Source organism: Pleuronectes platessa, chromosome 4 (genome assembly GCF_947347685.1).
Source record: "Pleuronectes platessa chromosome 4, fPlePla1.1, whole genome shotgun sequence".
In the NCBI taxonomy this organism is placed as follows: domain Eukaryota; kingdom Metazoa; phylum Chordata; class Actinopteri; order Pleuronectiformes; family Pleuronectidae; genus Pleuronectes; species Pleuronectes platessa.
This window is the reverse complement of record NC_070629.1, coordinates 3042354-3062175: the sequence shown is the minus strand read 5'-3', so window position 1 is coordinate 3062175 and position 19822 is coordinate 3042354. Positions and strand designations below refer to the sequence as shown.

General features: G+C 38.8%; 1 protein-coding gene across 1 annotated transcript; it reads right to left on the bottom strand.

Annotated features, from left to right (window-relative positions):
- Positions 1 to 223: 223 nt before the first annotated feature.
- On the bottom strand, positions 224 to 18149 carry LOC128438251 (nuclear receptor subfamily 5 group A member 2). The gene is made up of 7 exons (XM_053420749.1): positions 17922 to 18149; positions 15918 to 16036; positions 15552 to 15693; positions 14260 to 14915; positions 7062 to 7181; positions 5739 to 5886; positions 224 to 3608 (listed from the first exon to the last, which is right to left on the bottom strand). The coding sequence occupies exons 1-7, from the start codon at positions 17941 to 17943 to the stop codon at positions 3361 to 3363; spliced, it is 1455 nt and encodes a 484-aa protein (XP_053276724.1). The 5' UTR covers positions 17944 to 18149; the 3' UTR covers positions 224 to 3360.
- Positions 18150 to 19822: the final 1673 nt, after the last annotated feature.

The following is a 19822-nucleotide window of genomic DNA, read 5'->3' as shown; positions in this document are numbered from 1 at the left end:
CGGAGAATATAAGAAGTGGGACTGACATAGTGGTTTTGTTTGGTTCATTGTAAAAAAGCAGAGGCAGCACAACGAGGGATCTTCTTAGCGCTGGTGTGATGGGACCTCTGTATAAAAGGGGCCAGTGACTGAATAGAATATCCTCTTGTACACAGTATGAGCTCTGTATCATTTGTGCACAACATGATGAATGTCATGCAATGATAGTCGACACAAGCAGAGCTTTTCTTCATTGAATTTTATTTTATTGTTATGATGCTATTACAATAAAATATATATAAAGAAAACAAAATGTTTAGGTCACTTTCTCTTCACTTCAGTTAAAGATGGGACAGACTGTGAACTCACAGGAAGGAAAGAAGTGATCAAAAACAAAGGCAATATCAAGGGAATCAGTTCCACCACAGTAGCATTTTGACCTCGACATTAAGCGGAGAACTTTTTGTGTTGAAATGTATCTTCATCTTGCAGTAGATATTCACTTCACAACATAAATATACTGTACAGAGTGATTACACAGCTCTCTCAACTGGAATAACCTGGTGTGTGTGTATCTTAGACATTAAGTTAAGGCAGGTGGAGTGATTGTCTACGACACCTTGAAATGTGCCACGGCGATGGATGCGCTTAGAATGAATCTAAATATCCACATTGAGAAAGTTTAGCTGCACAATCTTACAAACACTGGGTGAACGGTGTCTTTGTTTCTCAGGTGGTGCTGGTTCCACTGACAGTCATTATCGGTTACATTGTCATCATCGCAGACAGACAGGCTTTCAAACAGGGTTTAACACATCTGGAGACAAAATACATATGCTTCTTTTCAACACAGATGAACACTGACTGCTACAGATACACTGTACAGTGTTCTAGGGTCAGTAAGGACAGAGATGTTGTCCACCAATTGCCCGATAGGATATTCTGTTGGAAATCTATACATTACGTAGGAATATGTCAGTGACTGTTCCTATCAGTTGCCAATGATGATCACCCTGACAAGAACAAAATTCTGGATGGAACACTTTACTTTTTTTTTTAAATAGAACATGATGTGTATTTAATACTGTCTCCTCAACTGGATCATAGTGTTCATCTTTCATCTCTATAATGATTCAAATAGCTTGGCTGCTGTGCTCAGTGATAACTGCAACATGCACGAGAAACAAAAAATTGAGACAAATGTGGATGAGATTGGATCAGTGGCACAAGTTAGTGAAAAAATTTTAAAAAATGGCACATTTTGATGTTTATGTTTTTCTCCTGGCAAACGCAACTTCCACATGAAGTAATAATGGTGTCACCAGGACGGATGCGTCGCTCACTACTATTAAACCAACCCACTCTTTCTTACAGAAATGGAAACAACTTCAATTAAAGACTGAATGAAGGAATATACGCAGTGTCCTACAGAGTTCAGTTTAAGGAATGAAATACCACCAGAATTATGGGTTTAATCAACATAAGAATGAGCAATCTTTAAAATAAAATATTCATATTAAATATATCAGCAAAACACATTGTCAACATATATATATTTTTTCTTACAATAATTGCTTTTGGCAACCAAACATGATTTATGACTTTGTGGTTCTGTTTAGGCCTCTCAAAGCACAGCTGCAGGGACAGATCTTGGGTTGAATATTGAGAAAGTCAAGAAGAAGACAGAGATGGGATAGGTTTAACGTCTTTGTATTAAATCATAATCCTGATTTCCCCTAAACTTGACCAAAGACATTTAGTAACCTGAAGTTAACCAGCATCCTTTGCTTTGTATAGACCAAGTTGTTTGGAGACCAAGCAGAACAAGATGACTGTCCTTCACTGCTAACATGCAGTGAGTTGTTGCTGTCAAGAGTTACTATAATGCCAACATTGAAAAGTGAAATTACAAATACTGCCCGACAAGTGACATTTGATCAGCTGTTTCAGGAAAGGAAAAAAGAAACTGACAGGTTTCTAATGGTTTATGTATTCAGCAGGAACCAGTGGACTTGGCTGTCAGTCAAACACAGGGCAGGGAAGATTTGATGACAACAAGGAAATATTAGCACATCAGCATTAATTACAGAAGGTATATGTTCGGAAAATGTCATCTTTTTCATTATGTGCTCCAACAACCGTCTCAGTAACAGCACCGATGATAAGTTAATTGTGAGTCAGTGTGTTGAAAAGTGACACAAACGTAACCTTTCTTTTTTGAGGGCCTGTTGTTTTCTTGAGATATGGACTAAATAAATTACATTTTGAAAAGAAACTTGAAACCAAATGTTGCCAGATGCATCTTTTCCCTCCCTGTGTCATCTTTGCTGAAGGGCAAACACTCACGGATGCTTCCTCTTGCTTTCACACGTTTTCTGTTTTCATTCGTCTCTTTCTTACAATTAGCACACTGATGTGTCTTTTCTCCCTCCCCTCCCTGCTCTGAATTCCTTTTATTTTTTCACCCACACAGCACGGTGTATACTGAGTGCAGTTTCTCTGTTTACCGTCTCCTTTATTTGCCTGTGTCCCTCTCCCTCTCTATTTCAGAGTTTGATGAAAAATTATATTTCTCTTAACATATCCGGCTTTGATATACCAATTTATTAACATCTAAATAGATTAAAGTAAAACTATACTGAGCCACAGCGTTTAATTTTTTTTGTAAGGTTAGTGACTTGAAGAACAAATACAGAGATAAGAGCAGTTTTAATCTAGTCTGACAAGACCACAGTGTTTAAAACCCTGATGTCTGTATGCATCTAAATAATAATCTAATAATAATAATAATCTGGGAACAACATTGCTGATCTTGGTATCATAAGGTCGCATAAGGTGCACGGTAGCTACCCAACCATCAGATGTTTTCATACAAATAGTCCCATCTTGTTTCGTGACAGATGGACATCAGCTCACCCAGCACCCAATCTCACATTAAAAACATCCTATCAGTATCACTGAGTTTAAATGTTTGCTGGGCAGCTGTGGGACGTAGGAAATCTTGTTGGTGCCATTGGATTTGTGTTATATTTGGTAAAAGAGAATTGAATGCAGCTCTACAGGCCGATCTTATTTTTAGGTTTTTGAAAACAGGGCAGAAAATCCAGTTTACAAAGGTCCCGTTAATGGAGCTTTCAAGGATATAAAAACATTAACATTCAAAATAGCCAAACTGCTTTGAGTAGAGATGGCACTTTATAACTCCAAACTCAAAAGAACATTTTCTCCTCTCCAACTCAACTCAACTCAACTCACTAAGATGACCCAGTACGAACCTGTGTATCTCCTTAGATTTTGTTCACCTCTCTCACACTCTCCCTTACACACTCACTTAAACAAACAGCACATGACGGGGGAGCCTTCTGCGCACATGCCTCACACTCACGCTCGTTTGGCATGCAGCATCTCAATGAGCAGGTTGTTGCAGGGCACCTCTCCGCTCAGATGCATGTAGCACAGGTAGTCCTCGGCCTGCGTGCTGAGGGAGCGCAGCTCTGGCAGCCGCATCACCAGCTGGCTGAACTTCTCCTGGAACTGAGGGTAGGTGGACAGGGTATACTCCAGCAGAGCCGCATTCACCTGTTCCTGGACACCCTCCACAAATGCCTGGTTCTCCAGCAGCTTCACATCTGCACACACACCATGATACATAAAAATGTTTTAATATTTTTATTAGATTTCTTAAGGCAGCCATAAAATCCTAGCCTGACGTTGTCATACTCACAATTCTAGTCAGAATGTAAGTCTGATACCGCTCCATTGGGCTGTGATTATGGGGCGTGTTTCAACCGAACCAGAAAAAAAATGCCTCTTGTCTCAATTGGATAGACCTACAACCATTCAGAGCAACGTAGTATGTGACGTATGTTAAGCGACGCATTGTGAGTTATTTACTAACGCCGGGCTATTTATTCTCCACATAGGCTTGAGTGGAGAATACGTAATTTACCCTCGACACCCGACATTTAACGGAGCAAACAGAGGAGAAGTTCTTCAACATGGATGACATTAAATTAATAATTGAAGTGGAGAAGTACAGTGAGTTGTATGATCCTCGGAACATGTTGTATAAAGACAACACCAAAACAGACAAATGTTGGGACGCTGTTGCTTAATGTTGGAGCAACAAGTAAGTATATGCTTTTATACTACTGGATCAACGGGTGATATTATTAGCGCTGCCCGGCGGTTCATTATTTGATGAAATAATCTCATCTCACGGTTCACTTACTATGATATGTTGTGGAACTTTCAACCACATGTCATCATGGAATAGAGATTTATACACATTTTAATGATGGAGCCATCTTCATGACAACTGATTGAACTGCTATATGCTGTTCTTCCATTACGGTCGATACAGTCATCAGGGGATTCAGTATCTTGCCATGCGGTGTAATATTGAAATCTAAAAAAGACTTGTGTGGACCTCAGTTCACTTTCTAGAAGATTCCTCTTTTGTAATATACATTTGTTTGCTTGCTTATTTGGATGACAACTAGTTAGTGCCAATATTGAGTTTGCCATTTTGGTTTCAGAGAAATTGCTTTAATTTGTTCCAGTGTGTGAGTATTAAACTTACTATATATATTAAAAGGCTGTTTCAGAATAACAGAGAGAAGAAACCAATCAGTTTGATAAAAAACACTCACTTATGTTAGCTACAGGGTTGCATTTATACAGTGTATTATAGATAGCGCATATATATATATATATATATATATATATATATATGTGTGTATACAAGCTGTATCTATACTTTGTGGAGTGTGGGTGGCTGTGTGTTAGTGTTCGTGATTCTGTGTACTTATGAGACAATAGCCAAGCCCTTGGGTGGACCGACATTCAACATCAGCTGAGCCCATCCTGGAGAATCCTTTCAGACAGTAATTAAATGTTTTGAATCAATGTTCTGAATCATCTTTTCAAACTGCTTAAGGGCAATTAAATTACCCCCAACAAACCTGACTCTGAAGATGAGGGAGAGCGAGAGCGAGAGCAAGACTGAGAGCGCAAGCAAAGAAGCTGCCGGCAAAGACAGCAAATATTTTCTGCCTACGACAAGTGCTCTCACCATTCAAAAGCTCTTTGTTCCCCGCTTTGCCAGCGCTAAACAGCAAACACTTCTGGGAATCTGGGCAAGCCGCATCTATGCGCTCTCCATCTGCACAAGCCGCTACATGAATGTTGGTCCTACCATCGAATGATAGAGCCATCCATTACGCTTCTTTTGAATGCCATTAGTGGACAATGGAGGAGGATGTCTTTGTTAATATTGGCTTTTGTCAACCCTAGAAATTTAATTAAGTGAATTTATTGGAGGGAGAAAGGCCAGTTTGGAAAATACTTGTAACCTTATAGATAAATAGGTACTGCAGATAAGCTGCAGCAGTGACAGATTCCCATTAAAATGTCGCTGTTGCTATTCAAATAGTGCCAAAAGACAGAATCAATATGTCAGCGCCACAAACATGATTCATTTTTGCATCAAAACTAGCTATTCTTCTGCAAGTATCCAATCTACACGTTACACTTGTATAACCTCAGGACTTTCAAAACATATTTTGTTTTGATTCAAGGATGAATCAGTCTCAATAAATATTGGAAAATCTGTATGTGAAATAATAATTATTTGTATCCTATTTGAATGTTGTTAGTCTGACAACTCTGAAATTATCTTATATTAAGATAGATATAAGATGACAACATGCCTCTTCATCCCATCACAGTGATGGATTACAAACATGAGGGTGACTCACTGGGGTTGAACAGGAGGAGGAATTTCATGCAGGCGATCTCTCTGCGGTCAACCTGCAGCACCCGCAACCTCGCCGCCAGCTCCTGACCTCTCTGCACCAAACCGGACAGAGTGACCTCAGCTGTGGACAGGATGGATGACAGCTCCACCTGCAAACACGGGCTACTGGTTATTTTCCAAGCCCCTTAGTCATGAGACTTAATTGCAAAGACTCTTTTTTTTGTGAAGCGTGTTAAAAGTTGATCCCCATTGGCAGAATTTTTGTGATGTTTTTTTTCCGTCTGCATTTGAATCATACAATAGAAAACAGAGTTTATCCCTCAACATCATTTGAACAACATAGAGAAAAAGATGTGTTAAAAAAAAAAAACATGACCTGAGCCATCTACTGTGGTAACTATAATTGCAAAATGATCTGTATCCCTTCGCTTCACAACTACACTGCTCACATTCATATTAACAGTCACAGAAGAAAGTCATGAATATTCTCAAACATTAAGCATGTGGATATTCTGTGTTCGAAACACAGATAAACAACACAAAATCGATATTGTTTAAATTCATTATTAATTATTGAATAAATGTTATAATTCAGCTTACATCAGACAACAAATGATGATTGCTAATATTGTTCACCCTCAGCCCCACATTCCATTCCTCTTTTCAATATGTGCTGTGTGATCATTTAGTAATGTGCAACATAGAGATGATGATATTTTATTACACCAGGATTGTTGAGATTCGTATCATGTCAGGGGATCATGTGCTTCACTGTTGCAAATTCCCACACTAATTAATTTAATTAGCTAAATCTAAGCTCTCAGAGCTGACTTGTCCATTACGTTGTGTCAATTAGGTAATCAGCAAAATCTCCTTGAAGTAACCCTTTAATGATACCTTATATAACTTAAAATTATGACAAACGTCACATGATTAAATGATGCTCCAGGAAAAAAAAAATGTCCAAACCATTTTATCAGCTCTTTAGAGGCAGCCACAGCTCAAGACCCACATTCTGATATATGGTGTTTTATCATGTGATACTGAACAGGTCTAATGTTTTTACTTTCATTGTTTTCATTACACATGACAAATTTTAAGATATTTTGTGCTGTAAATATGGATCAGCGGCCTTTGTATAAAATATTTTAAAATATCAGTACTGCTAAACCTGCTCCTTTTATAGATCAAACAAAAACAATAGACACAGGGACTGCAGTTCGAAGATTTGGAAATAAGCCCTTCTTTTGATTCAGATGAGGTGTTCGTGAATGAATCAGACTGTGCATTGTTTTGAGGGGAAATTGTAGGTGGGAGTTGGTACCTCCTGGCCGGTCACCAGCAGGATACTGTCTTCCTTTCCATGTTGCACTTGTCTGAAAATGTGATCCAGGACCAGGAGTTCCGACCAGCAGTTATGGAGCAGCTTCATTTGATCTCCCACCTTCGAACAGATGGATGGAGAGAAGAGAAAATTAAATCTTCTTCTTATGGCAGGTCTACAATCTGAGGTTAATTCTGTTCATACATTCACATCTCATGGCTTTTTTTTCCCTTCTCTTTGTTGACGTTACACAAAAAATCCTGATCGATATACTTTCAGACATGTAAATAGTTGGGATTAGTCATCTCTTAATGTCTCTTACAGATTCTACACTCACCTTGGATGGAGGAAATCAAATACCACCTTTTCAAATGTATTTTCTACCATTTTGTGTTGTTGTACAACATATAAAATGGTCTATGGAAGCCTCTGACTTTTCCTTCTTCACCGTGTAAATTTTAAAATAGTGTATGTTGCCTTGCAGACAGATCTCACTAAATTATATGACAGAAACAGAGATGAAAAAAAGAGAAGAGAAATGAAATGATGCTTGGTGGTATGTGTATGTCAGTATGTGTGTTTCTTCTGTGAATGTGTCCTATGTTGTGTATTTATGAGCATCGTCTGAGACCTGGTCACCTCTCCCTAACCTTCCATCTGCTCTGCTCTGGGGGATGGACGTGCAATACTGTCTACACAGTGAAGGACACAGCAGTCAGTAATTTTCGAGCCGCAGCTGCTAATAGGCCCAAACACACATTCGTCTGACACGGAGCTGACAGAATTACTGTCTATGTGAATTAAACTATATATCAGTGGTTGAGGGGAGGGTCCAATCTTGTTGGCCACAAACCAATCTGAACTGCTGCAGTGGTGGGGTCCTGGCTTTACAATGATAAAGGAAGGGGTTAAGGAAGTATGAGGTCTCAGCGACCTCCTGCGCTTCCTCTTCAGGAGGAGATGTACACTGAGTTGCAGCCAAAAAATCTGGGGAAAAGGGCTTTATTTTATGTCAGTGTTACTGCCTGCCCCAAGGACTAGGTTACACTGATATACACCACAGGTTATAAAGCTGTCATATATAATGTTTTACCTGTGAGAGCCACATTGTATCTCACAGCAATGAAGTACAAATCTCCAGGATTGTCACAGAAAATAAAAAGCATACATCATCAGCTATGAGTGAAACATTGGGTCATGCCATGTTCAAGAAATATTTTTCTTAATACTTATATTAATACTCATACTTTTTAATTACATTATCAATAATTACTGAATAACTGGACCCTTTATTGATACTGAACCACGAATTGCACGTCATAGAAAAAAATGCTGCCCATAGATGCACTGTATGAATGTGTGTGTGTGTGAATGGGTGAATGGCAATAGCCTGTACTGTAAAGAATAGAAAAGTGCTATATAAATACTGACCATTTACCATCTATATTGGCAGATTTTTCACTTATACATTGCTGCTACACTGACCAGAAAAATAAGAGACCTGGCAGTTCCTACATCCTTTTACGACCATTTCAGACTTTTGAGAAAACATTGGGTCAGAAAACAAAAGCAGCTTTATCAGTTTTATGTTGAAGATAACAAACAGAGCTAGTTGAATCTTATGTAGAGAGAATCACTAAGATTTCAATACCTCCATATGCCCTGTGCTTGGCCTGATTCGACCAGCTTACTGTGCTTGGTGCTTTGCTTAAAGTGGGTAAATATGACATAGAGATGAACTGCAGATGTTCACATTATGGTTCCTTTGAAGGCTGTTACTGACAGTTCAAATCCATCATCTCCCTGGTGGTTAGTGAAAGTAATCCTGAGCAGGAGAGGCTAATGGTATTACGGCCTTTTCAAATCAGCAGTCAGGCAGTCAAGGATTGGCAATGCCAGCACTGGCACAAATATATATTGGCATCACACTATTAAACCGTAATGTAGAAACCCTGACTACAACACCAGGAAGAGCAATATAAATCCAACATGTTTGGATTCAGCCTGCTTTGAGAGGGATGACAGTGTCGCACACACACTCCTCAAGTCTTCCCATTCATTTTATTTTGCTGAATTAAGAGTTGAGGCAACATGTGTCGTTGAATGCGTTTTGCAGTTGTGTGACAGTGTTTAGACGATGCAAGTTTCTTCTGTGTGGGAATAATGTTGATTGTGCTGCAGTGCAGCTGTGAAGAAGCAGTGGACACAGAGCCATGTTCAATAGGTAGCAGCAGATACTGCACAGCAACACTATTGGCAAATGAAAAGGCTGGACTGCTACTTACTTTGGAAACATCTAGACTGAACATAAACTGAAACCTGTGCTGTTAACAGCAGACACAATATGAGAATGTTACTGCAAAATGATTAAATCTAATGTTGGAAAAATTATTTTAATATTTAAAAAGATTGAATATACAATATCCCTCACTGACATTTGTATTGTGACACAGAGACACATAGGGAATATATTCATATTTGATAATATTCATATTTAGTGTCTTATGAGGTCTTGTCTTTCTGAAAATGGCTTCCTCAAATTTTAAGTATTGTGTGTATAACTTTGTTGCTCAGAGTAAATCTTTATTGCATAACATTTTTGATCAGAACTCTTCCAAATCTTCCTGGACATGTTACTGTGTCACTACACTGGCTCTAGTAAGAGCATATTCATGATGCTCTGTATGTGCACGTCTTCAGCAACAATGTAGACGAGCGCGGCACAGAGCTGCAGTGGAGAGCTGACTTTCCCCGTTATCGCCGACATGGAATGTAATAATCCAGCCCAGGGAAACAGCTCTTTCGGCCGGAGGCTATCTTGGAAAAAAATGCTCCGCTTTATTCTCACTGTCCATGCTGGCCGTCCACTGAACATTAAACTGCTCTGACTGTCAACAGACACATAAGATGAATTAAGCATGAAGCTTTCAGAAGGCAAAATCTGACTTTATAGTTGTTTTACTGGTGGGGGGGAATCATATTACTGAGTGTTAGAGTGCAGATGTCAACATTTTTCACATTTTGCTCCTTGCCTCTTATTTCCATTTAATTGATAAAATGAATTATATATGCAAATCAAAAGATCTCTTAATTTTGTTTAATATGCTGATATTGCTGATATACTACAACATTTTAAGAACACTATCTCTCAATGATACATTTTTTATTATTATTATATTTATTTTCTGGCCCCTACAAATGATAACTACCTTCTCTCCACCTAATACTTCATCTTACATACCCCTATGTTTCCGTCTTTATCAATCAATCAAATTTTATTTGTATAGCCCATATTCACAAATTACAATTCATCTCATAGGGCTTTAACAGGGTGTGACATCCTCTGTCCTTAACCCTCAGCAAGAGTAAGGAAAAACTACTAAAAACCCTTTTAACAGGGTAAAAATACGTAGAAACCTCAGAGAGAGCCACATGTGAGGGATCCCGCTCCCAGGATGGACAGAAGTGCAATAGATGCCACGTGCATGTACTTTACTCCGAATTACATCAAATAATTCAAAATGCACAGGGAAATTGTCAGTCCGTCCGAAGTGAAACTACAGTTTTTAATGTTTACAGAGAGTAGGGAGACAGAGAGACACACATTCTTATTTCTAATCATTTCTAATTTTTAAATTATAATTAAATAATATTATACAAACATGAAAAAGCAAGATGGGGAAACTTTTGAAATAAACGTCTCTGCCGAGGTTCAAAGTGCTCTTCCTAAAATTATTTCATTTAGGCTAGCCACTTCTGCCAAACAATGTCACAGCAGCTGGACTGTGGTTCAACATCACAAAGAGGAAGCAAAAGATGATGGTCTCGATTTAATATAGGAGAAGTTTGTTGCTACTTGAATTCAGCTGTTGAACTCTTCTCAGAAAAGACACAGGAAATGAAAGGTGAATTATTGTCCTATGCCTATGACATAATAAAAGACCTCAACAATAATGAAAGAAATAGTGTTTATAATATTTTCTCTCCAAGCAAATATCTTAATTGTACAGGGGATAAAAAATGATGTCACTGATTATCCTAAATACCAGTACACATGCATGTGTTGAAGGGACGCACTGAGGCTACGTGTGACTGAGACTCAGATTAGACATGATTATGTGAGCAAGTCTGCAGTGTGCAACACAAATGTGAAAGAGGTATCCCATTGCGCAGTGCTGCAGGCGTGTCTGACAGAAATGTTAATCAATAGTTCTATATAAGACTTGAAAACATATGTACAAGTAAATTTGAATCTGTATATTTTAGGGAGGATTCAATTATAATATGTCAAGACACTTTCTTGTCTACTCCACGGTGATGACATAGGAGCAGCTTCTGTGCCTCTCTCCTGAATCAGTTTTGGAAAGAATGGTTGTTAGTCTGAGAGGATACAACAAATCACACCTTCAACACAATGTGGTCTTTGTTTCTGAGACGAGGATGGCATAAAAGAATAAAATCCTTCCTGACGTTCTCAACAATCATATTTAGTCCTTTTCATACAACATATTTCTATTTGCATCTCTACTGATGTGTTTTCAGAATCTGAAACATCCATCTCTCACATTTGTATATTACATGTACCTTGAACAACCAACCTGTGTTTGTATATATTATATTTGTAATGACCACATCATCTGTTAGCAGGCCTAAACATGACTGATTGCATGCATGTATGCATGACTATAGTGCCTTTCTACAGGAAGACATGCTTTTGTCTACGCAAAGATGTATCTGCATAATATTTTCAGAGAGAAACTAGACAAAGACCCAGCTCTGTTCATCCAGCTCTGCTTACTTTTACTTTGCTTAGGTGATTTCAAATACAACAGACAACTCTTGTGTTAATAGTCCTGGCCAAATATGGTTAAAATTAGTTCATGCAAATGGTTCACTTTAGTACGGTGGCCCTGAGAGCTCAACGAACAGCAACTTAAGAAAACACATGCAAGTTGACAAAACACAAGCAAAGTAAGAAAACATCTTCATCAATTTCACAACACAACACAACACATTACAGAAACGTGCAGCAAATAGACAAACGCCCTGCAAATAGACAAACGCGCTGCAAATAGACAAACGCGCTGCAAATAGACAAACGCCCTGCAAATAGACAAACGCGCTGCAAATAGACAAACGCGCTGCAAATAGACAAACACGCAGCAAGTAGAGGAGAAAACACAATGGAAGTGTTTCCAGAGGACAGCTAAAAGTGATGGACACTGCTGCCACAAAAACGTCCAATACACCTTACAAATTCGGTTCCACACAGGGATCGGCCACCCGCGGCTCTGGAGCCGAACGCGGCTCTTCGGCCCCTCTGCAGTGGCTGTACAGTTCAGTGGTGTTCATATGTTTCGCAAACGCTGAACTTAACGAATCAGTTTTCATATTATTAACGTGAACGTAACGATGAACGTGAGTGAACGTCACGTAAATTTTTTTAATCATCATCGTATCAGGCCATCATGAAATACCAGGAGCGGGCGAGTGTGTGTGTGTGTGTGTGTGTGTGTGTGTGTGTGTGTGTGTGTGTGTGTGTGTGTGTGTGTGTGTGTGTGTGTGTGTGTGTGTGTGTGTGTGTGTGTGTGTGTGTGCATGCGTTCGTGCATGCGTTCGTGCAAGTGTGTGTGTGTGTGTTTGTGTGTATATGCGTGTGTGTGTGTAGTTTTTGTGTTGCTGATCATCTAAATGCATGACATGACCAAAAGACTCCAGCGTCATGATTAGACAGACAACACATCAAGCTACAGTTGAATAGAAATAAAATATCAATATATAGATCAAAATAGAGGAGAAGTTTTGTTTTTATGTCAGTGTTAAACATTATTGTTTGTGCATATGCGTTAATACGGAAAACCAGAGCAAAACACCAAGATAGAGCACGTACTGTAAAGATGCTATGTAAGTGAATAATGTGTTACAGTAATTTCATGAAGCTAATGCTTCTGTCCCTGCAAAGCAAAATCAACCAAGTATGGGCATTAACCTCCAGCGGCTCATGCTTGTGCATGTTTTACACGTTTTAGTTGAAATCTTGTGTACTCTCACATTCCAAGCTTTTTTTTACCTGTGTGATTTCCAGTCATTATACAATGAGGCATGAAGCACCTCTTGCAAATAACTGAAGTGTATTTTCACAATGTATAAAAATCCACTGTTGCCTAACGTGGGCTTCAGCAGTGCATTGTGGTTGTATGAGTCAACTTTGGATGTATTTAAGGTTTTTTATACTGAAAGTGAATATAAGGATGTAAACTTTATTGCCTCAGATCTAAAACAAGCCAGCGGATTGAAAAAACACCATTTTTCCCTCTGATTTCTTAGAGCAAAGCAAATGTTATGCAACCGCGTTCCTATTTTCTTAAGTAACACATTGAATTAGGAAATAGGAAAACTGCAAAAAGAAAGAGAAGAGTAACGTGACATGTCCTTGCTAACGCTAGTAATTATCAATGGGATTTACTTTTTCGATGCATCTGCACTAGCAAACCGATTCAAAAACTGCTTTAAATGATCATCAACATATCTTAGCTGTTCCTAAATATCATCACATGTTTTAGTTATGCTAGATTCATCTATGATCATATGAAGTGTTTTCAATATGTTTAAATGACAGGGCCATTGTGAGAAGGGTTCTATACTTGTCTGTTTGAAAGTGGACTCCTGTGGCTTCTAGATTTTCTGATTGTAAAATTTAAGTTTATATTTCAGAATTACTAAAAACAGAGACTTACATAAGAGTTTTCCAACTAACCTCAGTTTTGAGACAGACATTAGGAAAAGTTCATAAATGTAGGAAATAGAATGTGGCATTCATGGATGGTGAGGTTTTTGTTTTCTGATTTCAGATTTTTTTTAATGTGAATTTTATAAGTGAAAATCTTAGGCATTGATGGAGGAAATGGTAAAAGTACAAATTTAAAAAACAGAAAGAAAAATGTACTTTTGCTTGTATATGGAACATTTCATTTATGGTTTTTGTAGTATTTATCATACGTCTTTTTGTGAAAAACAGCATAGATGACATATATTACTAAGTTAGAATTTAGATCGAGATTTTAGACTGTCCTGTTCAAAGGCTGGAGTTTAACATAAAATTAAATCTTGAGGAATGCTGTAAAATTTGACCTTTGAACTGTTCAGAGTAGACATGCCTGTGTGAACATGAGGATGGGGCAAAGAGCTTGGTACTCACCCTGAGCTCCTTGAAGAAGATACAGCTTCGAGCCCACTCCACTATGGAGAAGAGAGTCTGGTCTGCCATGCGACACATTAGACTGAAGGTGCTGGGCTTGTCCAGCCGGCCCCGGCCACTCTGCTCCTGCTGCAGATGAGTCACAATCTTATTCTGCACCACCAGTTCATCTGGATCACAGCGCAGCAGCTCCAGCACCAGTGGTGGCAGGCTGGTCGGCTGTGGTGAGGCTGAGGGGTACATGTCTGGGTAGGGGTATCCTGTCAGAGACTCAGGTGAGCTGGTGTAGTCAGGACACTCAGCTTTAATTGCCCTGCCAGGGAAGGCTGTGTACTGGTACTGGCTAGTGATCGGCATGTGGGACTGCATGGCCATGCCTAAGGATGGGGGTCCATAGAGGGTGGCCTCGTAGTCTGTCGGGGTGATGGAGCTTGGGGTGGAGGGGAGCAAATTTTTGGAAATGGTGGGCAGCGTGTGCAGGGTGCCGGTGAAGCCATAGTCAGTCTGCAGCGGAGATGCTGGTGGAAGAGCTGCGCTCTCCAGCTTGAAACCATTGGATCGTATCAAAGCCTTCTTCTGTTGCTTCAAGGCCCTGTCTCTCTTGTACATTGGGCCAAATTTATTCCTCCCCCCACGCATGCGGTCTGCTCGCACCGCTGTCATACAAGGGACAAGAGGCAAAAAACAGATTTACTATTAAAACACCAACTCTACTGAATTCTGCTCCACTGCCATCCCAATAAGCTGAACCCAGACTCTGTACTCATATGAGCTGCATTTCAGCAGCAACTATTCATACAGAGTAAATAACAGACATGTTGGTCATTTTTGCTTCCCTTTTTAGGGCTGAGAAGAATCCCCAGAGTCTGTGCAGCTCCACTCCTTCTTGCAGCCTAAATAGAGCTTTTGATTTAAAACAGGGGAGTCTCCGGGGTTTTATCAGTAAGTCAAGAATGTGTCCTTTTTCTGCTACGGAAGCAGGTGCTTTCCTGCATTGCTGTCTGGGAATTAATCTCATCCCATGTGCATATAAAACAAGAGAGCCATCAGCACCCAAAAAATATTTATCTGTGTTTTCTTCAGAAAAAATGATGAACTTATAAACATTTAAATAAGAACAGCTAGTTTGTGGAATTATTATCAGAATTATACCATATAAACTGCAATTATGAATGTGTAACAATTTAAGTCTCTACATTTTCCACTCCCAAGTAATAACTCATTGAACCCCCAATAAATGTTGACTGCAGATCGGATCCATTTAAATTTGGGCTGTGCAGAGTGAGGTTTACCTTCTAGCCGCATCCCGACGTTGAGGCATTTCTGGAAGCGACAGAAAGGACATCTCTTCCTCTGGGTCTTGTCTATTTTACACTCCTGGTTTTCCGCACATGTGTACCTCTTGTTATTCTGCACCGTCCTCTTAAAGAAGCCCTTAAACACGCAACACACATGGAGTTTTTAATCATCCAAACTTGTGTCTTCAAAACAAAACAACTTTATTTTATCCACTCAGGATAACGTTTTTAGGTCTATATCAGAGGCTACATATTAAAATATATTAATTCATATACACACCAGGATTTAACAGTGTTTGATATTTTAGGATGAGAAGTGGAAATAAAAAGTTTTTTTCGTGTGTTTTTCTGCATCTTTACCTTGCAACTCTCACAAGTGAGCAGACCGTAGTGGTATCCAGACACTTTGTCTCCACACACAGGACACAGCTCTTCAAGGTCATCATCATATGTGTATTCCATAACCTTCAAAGTCACACCTTCACAACCAAACACACAAATACAAACACACACACACACACACACACACACACACACACACCGACAGGACAAGTTAGCGCACTGTTGAAACATCCACATTTTCTCTCAACGATAATTAACAGAAAATAAAAAGCGTATCCTCTTTATTTTTTACGATAGTCTAGTAAGAATAACATGATTTGATTTAATAGTTTTTCAGATGTCTTGCACTTTGAAACACGTTATATTTATTAAATAAAATAAACCATAATATTTGTATTCAATTACCCTATGTTGTTGTTGTTATCCCTGTGAAATGAATAATATTGTTCTTGTTAATCAGCATGGCCGAATTGTTGTTTCTTCATATTTAAAGAAATATTATCATACATGTATAGAGCTATAAGGCTATAATAACACAATTTATTTGAAACTATCCCAATTATTTAATGAAAATCTATTTGGTGCACATTTTGAGCTGAATAATATACGATAGCCTACTGGTTGTTTTGGAATAGTTTTGTTCTGCATTCTTTATTAAAGCTTTTTTTAAGACATGAATTCAAATTGATCGAGCAGTTAATTTATTGAATTGATCTGTGTTGATGTAGAATATGTATAAAAAACGTTGGTTAACGAATCTCGGAAATACTGAGACATGATTTAATAGGATACCCAATTACCTACATGAGTTTATATATCTCCTATATATACATATATATATATATAAAAACTCCTCGCTGTTCACAGTTATAATGACTGTTGTGATTTAGCGCTATATGTATGTATTATTTTATAAATAACAGCTAAATGCAACGAAACGTGAATTTTAAGACCCCCGCTCTCCATGCACTTTCTTTTCACTGTGAATTTATGACATAAGATACAAACTATTCCTCAACGTAAAATGTGACCTCTGTGAATTTTAATGAATCCACCCCATCAACACGCACATGACTTTTATTTCCCACTGTTTGCGTTTTTTATTCGAGGTTGAAATCGTCTACCTGCAAGCGGACATGAGGAAGCTTCATCACTGAGTTCACAGAATAATTCATGACAGCCTGGGGCGCTTGGCCCGTTAGACGGAGCGGTTGAACACTGCCCGGCCACTGTGAGGAATCGAACAGCCGGTTACTCTGCGGCCGTTGAGCAGCCACGTTGAGGCAGAAGCATTCGCGGTGATGAACGGGGACGATGTGAGCAATCAGGGCGAGACGTGGAGGCCATGAAACCGAGAAACCGCGCCCAGTGAAACGGTCCAGAGGACACGCGGAGAGTCGGAGGATGTAAGAGAGTGGCCGCGCAACGTTTGTATGAAACAAATCAAATGAATATGAGTTGCTTTGTTGTTGTTGTTTTTTTTGTTATTATTATTATTATTATTATTATTATTATTATTATTATTATTATTATTATTATTATTATTATGTACGCTCGTTGTTTGACATGCCGTGATCATCAATACATTAAAACAGGTCGTTATATCAGACTATGAAGATTATATTGTCGACAGAATTTTAACGCCAGAAATTGAACAACTTAGCAACTAATTCTTACAAAGGCCTATTTTATTCTTTATTATTCTTCTTGCTTTTTCTAAATGTTTACTTAATTTCACAATTGTTGGTCTCGTTTTATTTTATTTTTTAAAAAGACCTATTTGGATTTTTTTAATTTCCATTGTCGTTTAATAAAAGGGGAAGCACAAATGTATCGGTTTTGTCAAATAAAGACATTGCTGTATTTTCCTGTCAGACAACTTCTCATGTATCTAAATGAAACAACAGGCTGTGGATCTGTGAAGCTGAGGATTGACTTTGTGCAGGTTTGGTCACAGAGCATTTCAACATATACCTGCAGGCTATAATGGAGACACAGACTGATGACAGAGGAGAGCCTTACCGTGAGCCTTGTCTCCTAACATCTGTACCGCAGCCAGTCAGTGGTGATTGTTTGATGAGTAAAAGCTGATGGAGGAGTAGCTGCAGCCTCACATTGGCTGCTGAGCAGAGCAAAATCACAAAGGACGCAAATCCAGATGGACACTGTCTATTTTAATACTGCTTTAAGAACCAGTGTGGCCACAACTGCAGCTCGGAGTGAAACTCATTCTGTCCGCTCGCTCTTTACTGTGCATCCCTTATCAGTAAAGTTAGGCTAGCGAGCTGCTATTGGTGGACCCTGAGTCACGTGACGGACGCTCGCTACCTCCCTAGTGAAAATGCCGGCGGACAGAGCAGCAGAGCGGTGCTGATGAGGAGTCACACCTTCTACACACACTCAGGAACCGGCTCGATCATCTCAATTTGTTTAGCAAAAAACCTATAAAAGAGCAGCTTTCACAGCTGTAGTTACAGAGAACATTTTCACACATTTATAATTTAATTATTTATGTTCTTAAATTTACTTTTGATGCAGAAAAGACTTTGCAGAGGGAACTTTTGAATACACACGCGACCCAACACTCAATTTCTCAAAATCTCTACTCTGAAATAATTACTGTTGTACGGTTACATCAACAATACTAATTCTACTGATGATAATAATAATAATAATTATAATTATAATGTTAATAATAATGTGGCACTATTGATTAGTATATTTTATAATGAGTTGTATTTATTAGTGCATTTATTAGGTTTATATTAGGCTAATTCGGTATTTGCCATTTCATTAGCTTTCATTTCTATATAGCTTTAGCAGAGTAATCGTACAGATTTAATGAATGTCCAGTTTATTTTTAAACCGGCTTGTTATTCATTGTTGGTTGTTTCATTCTGGATATTTCTATATTTATCTCCACATATACATGCATGCACAGTTGTTCCAACTCATGTTGGCATTAATATCAATTGACTCTGGTCGGGCATTTTGCTTGGTAAGCACTGTGAGACGTCAAACTGTCTATTGTTAGCTGATGACACAGGAAGCAGTGGGTGGCTGCTGAGGATCCGTCAGGATTCTGAGGGTCATTGTGTGGAAACGCGAAACAAAGCTGAAGGTCCTCAACTGTTGGCCATCATACAGTTTTAAAGACAGGAAACACAAACGACACTGACGTTAATACAAAGCCCATATCCATTTGCAGAAATTGATTACCATCCCTTTCTGGACTGTTGGGTTCAGTCTCTGCCATACAGTGAGGGGTTCTCTTGCTAAACACATCCTGATGGTCAACCTCTGTAAAACTTTTCAGACCACTGTCCTTGAGGAGACAGAGTCCGATAACTGTTCATTTAGCATTCTTAAAATACAGTATACTAATGAACCTCTTAGCATTACTGGACACAGATCTCTTTCACAATCAAATGTCGCTATTATCACATCTTTCGTGAGCAAGTCTAAATCATTTGTATGTCTTCCATCACTCACACAGGGGTTAATCCTGAATGTTATTCTAAGAGCAGATTTTGGTGAACAAATTGCTCAACAAACTCTCATAACAACATGGTGCATATAGTTTGAAGAGGTCAAATTACCGGTGGGGGGATACAGACATATCAGCAGAATCTATGGTGAAATAAACTGCTTTGTTAATTTGTTAATGTTAGGGGATGAATTGACAGTTGGTAAACAGCACCCTTACTTCCACTCAGATTGCTTGTCTGCTTGACAGTGAATCTGAAGAGTTTGGAAGAAACTGACCATAAAATGGTCTGTATTTAGTCTTGATGGCCACTCAAACCGCTTTGCATTAAAGTTTATTGCCATTTAACCCATTCACACACACATTCATACAGTGCATCTATGGGCAGCACTCTTTCTATTAGTGGCAATTCAGGCTTCAGTATCTTACTCAAAGG

Excerpts from the sequence above, each read along its gene's own strand:
- LOC128438251 (XM_053420749.1), bottom strand. The coding sequence starts at position 17,943 with ATGTTAGGAGACAAGGCTCACG. Across the intron at positions 7,182-14,259 it reads TCTTCTTCAAGGAGCTCAGG|GTGGGAGATCAAATGAAGCT; the intron begins GTGAGTACCAAG and ends ATCTGTTCGAAG. Across the intron at positions 5,887-7,061 it reads TGCTGGTGACCGGCCAGGAG|GTGGAGCTGTCATCCATCCT; the intron begins GTACCAACTCCC and ends CCGTGTTTGCAG.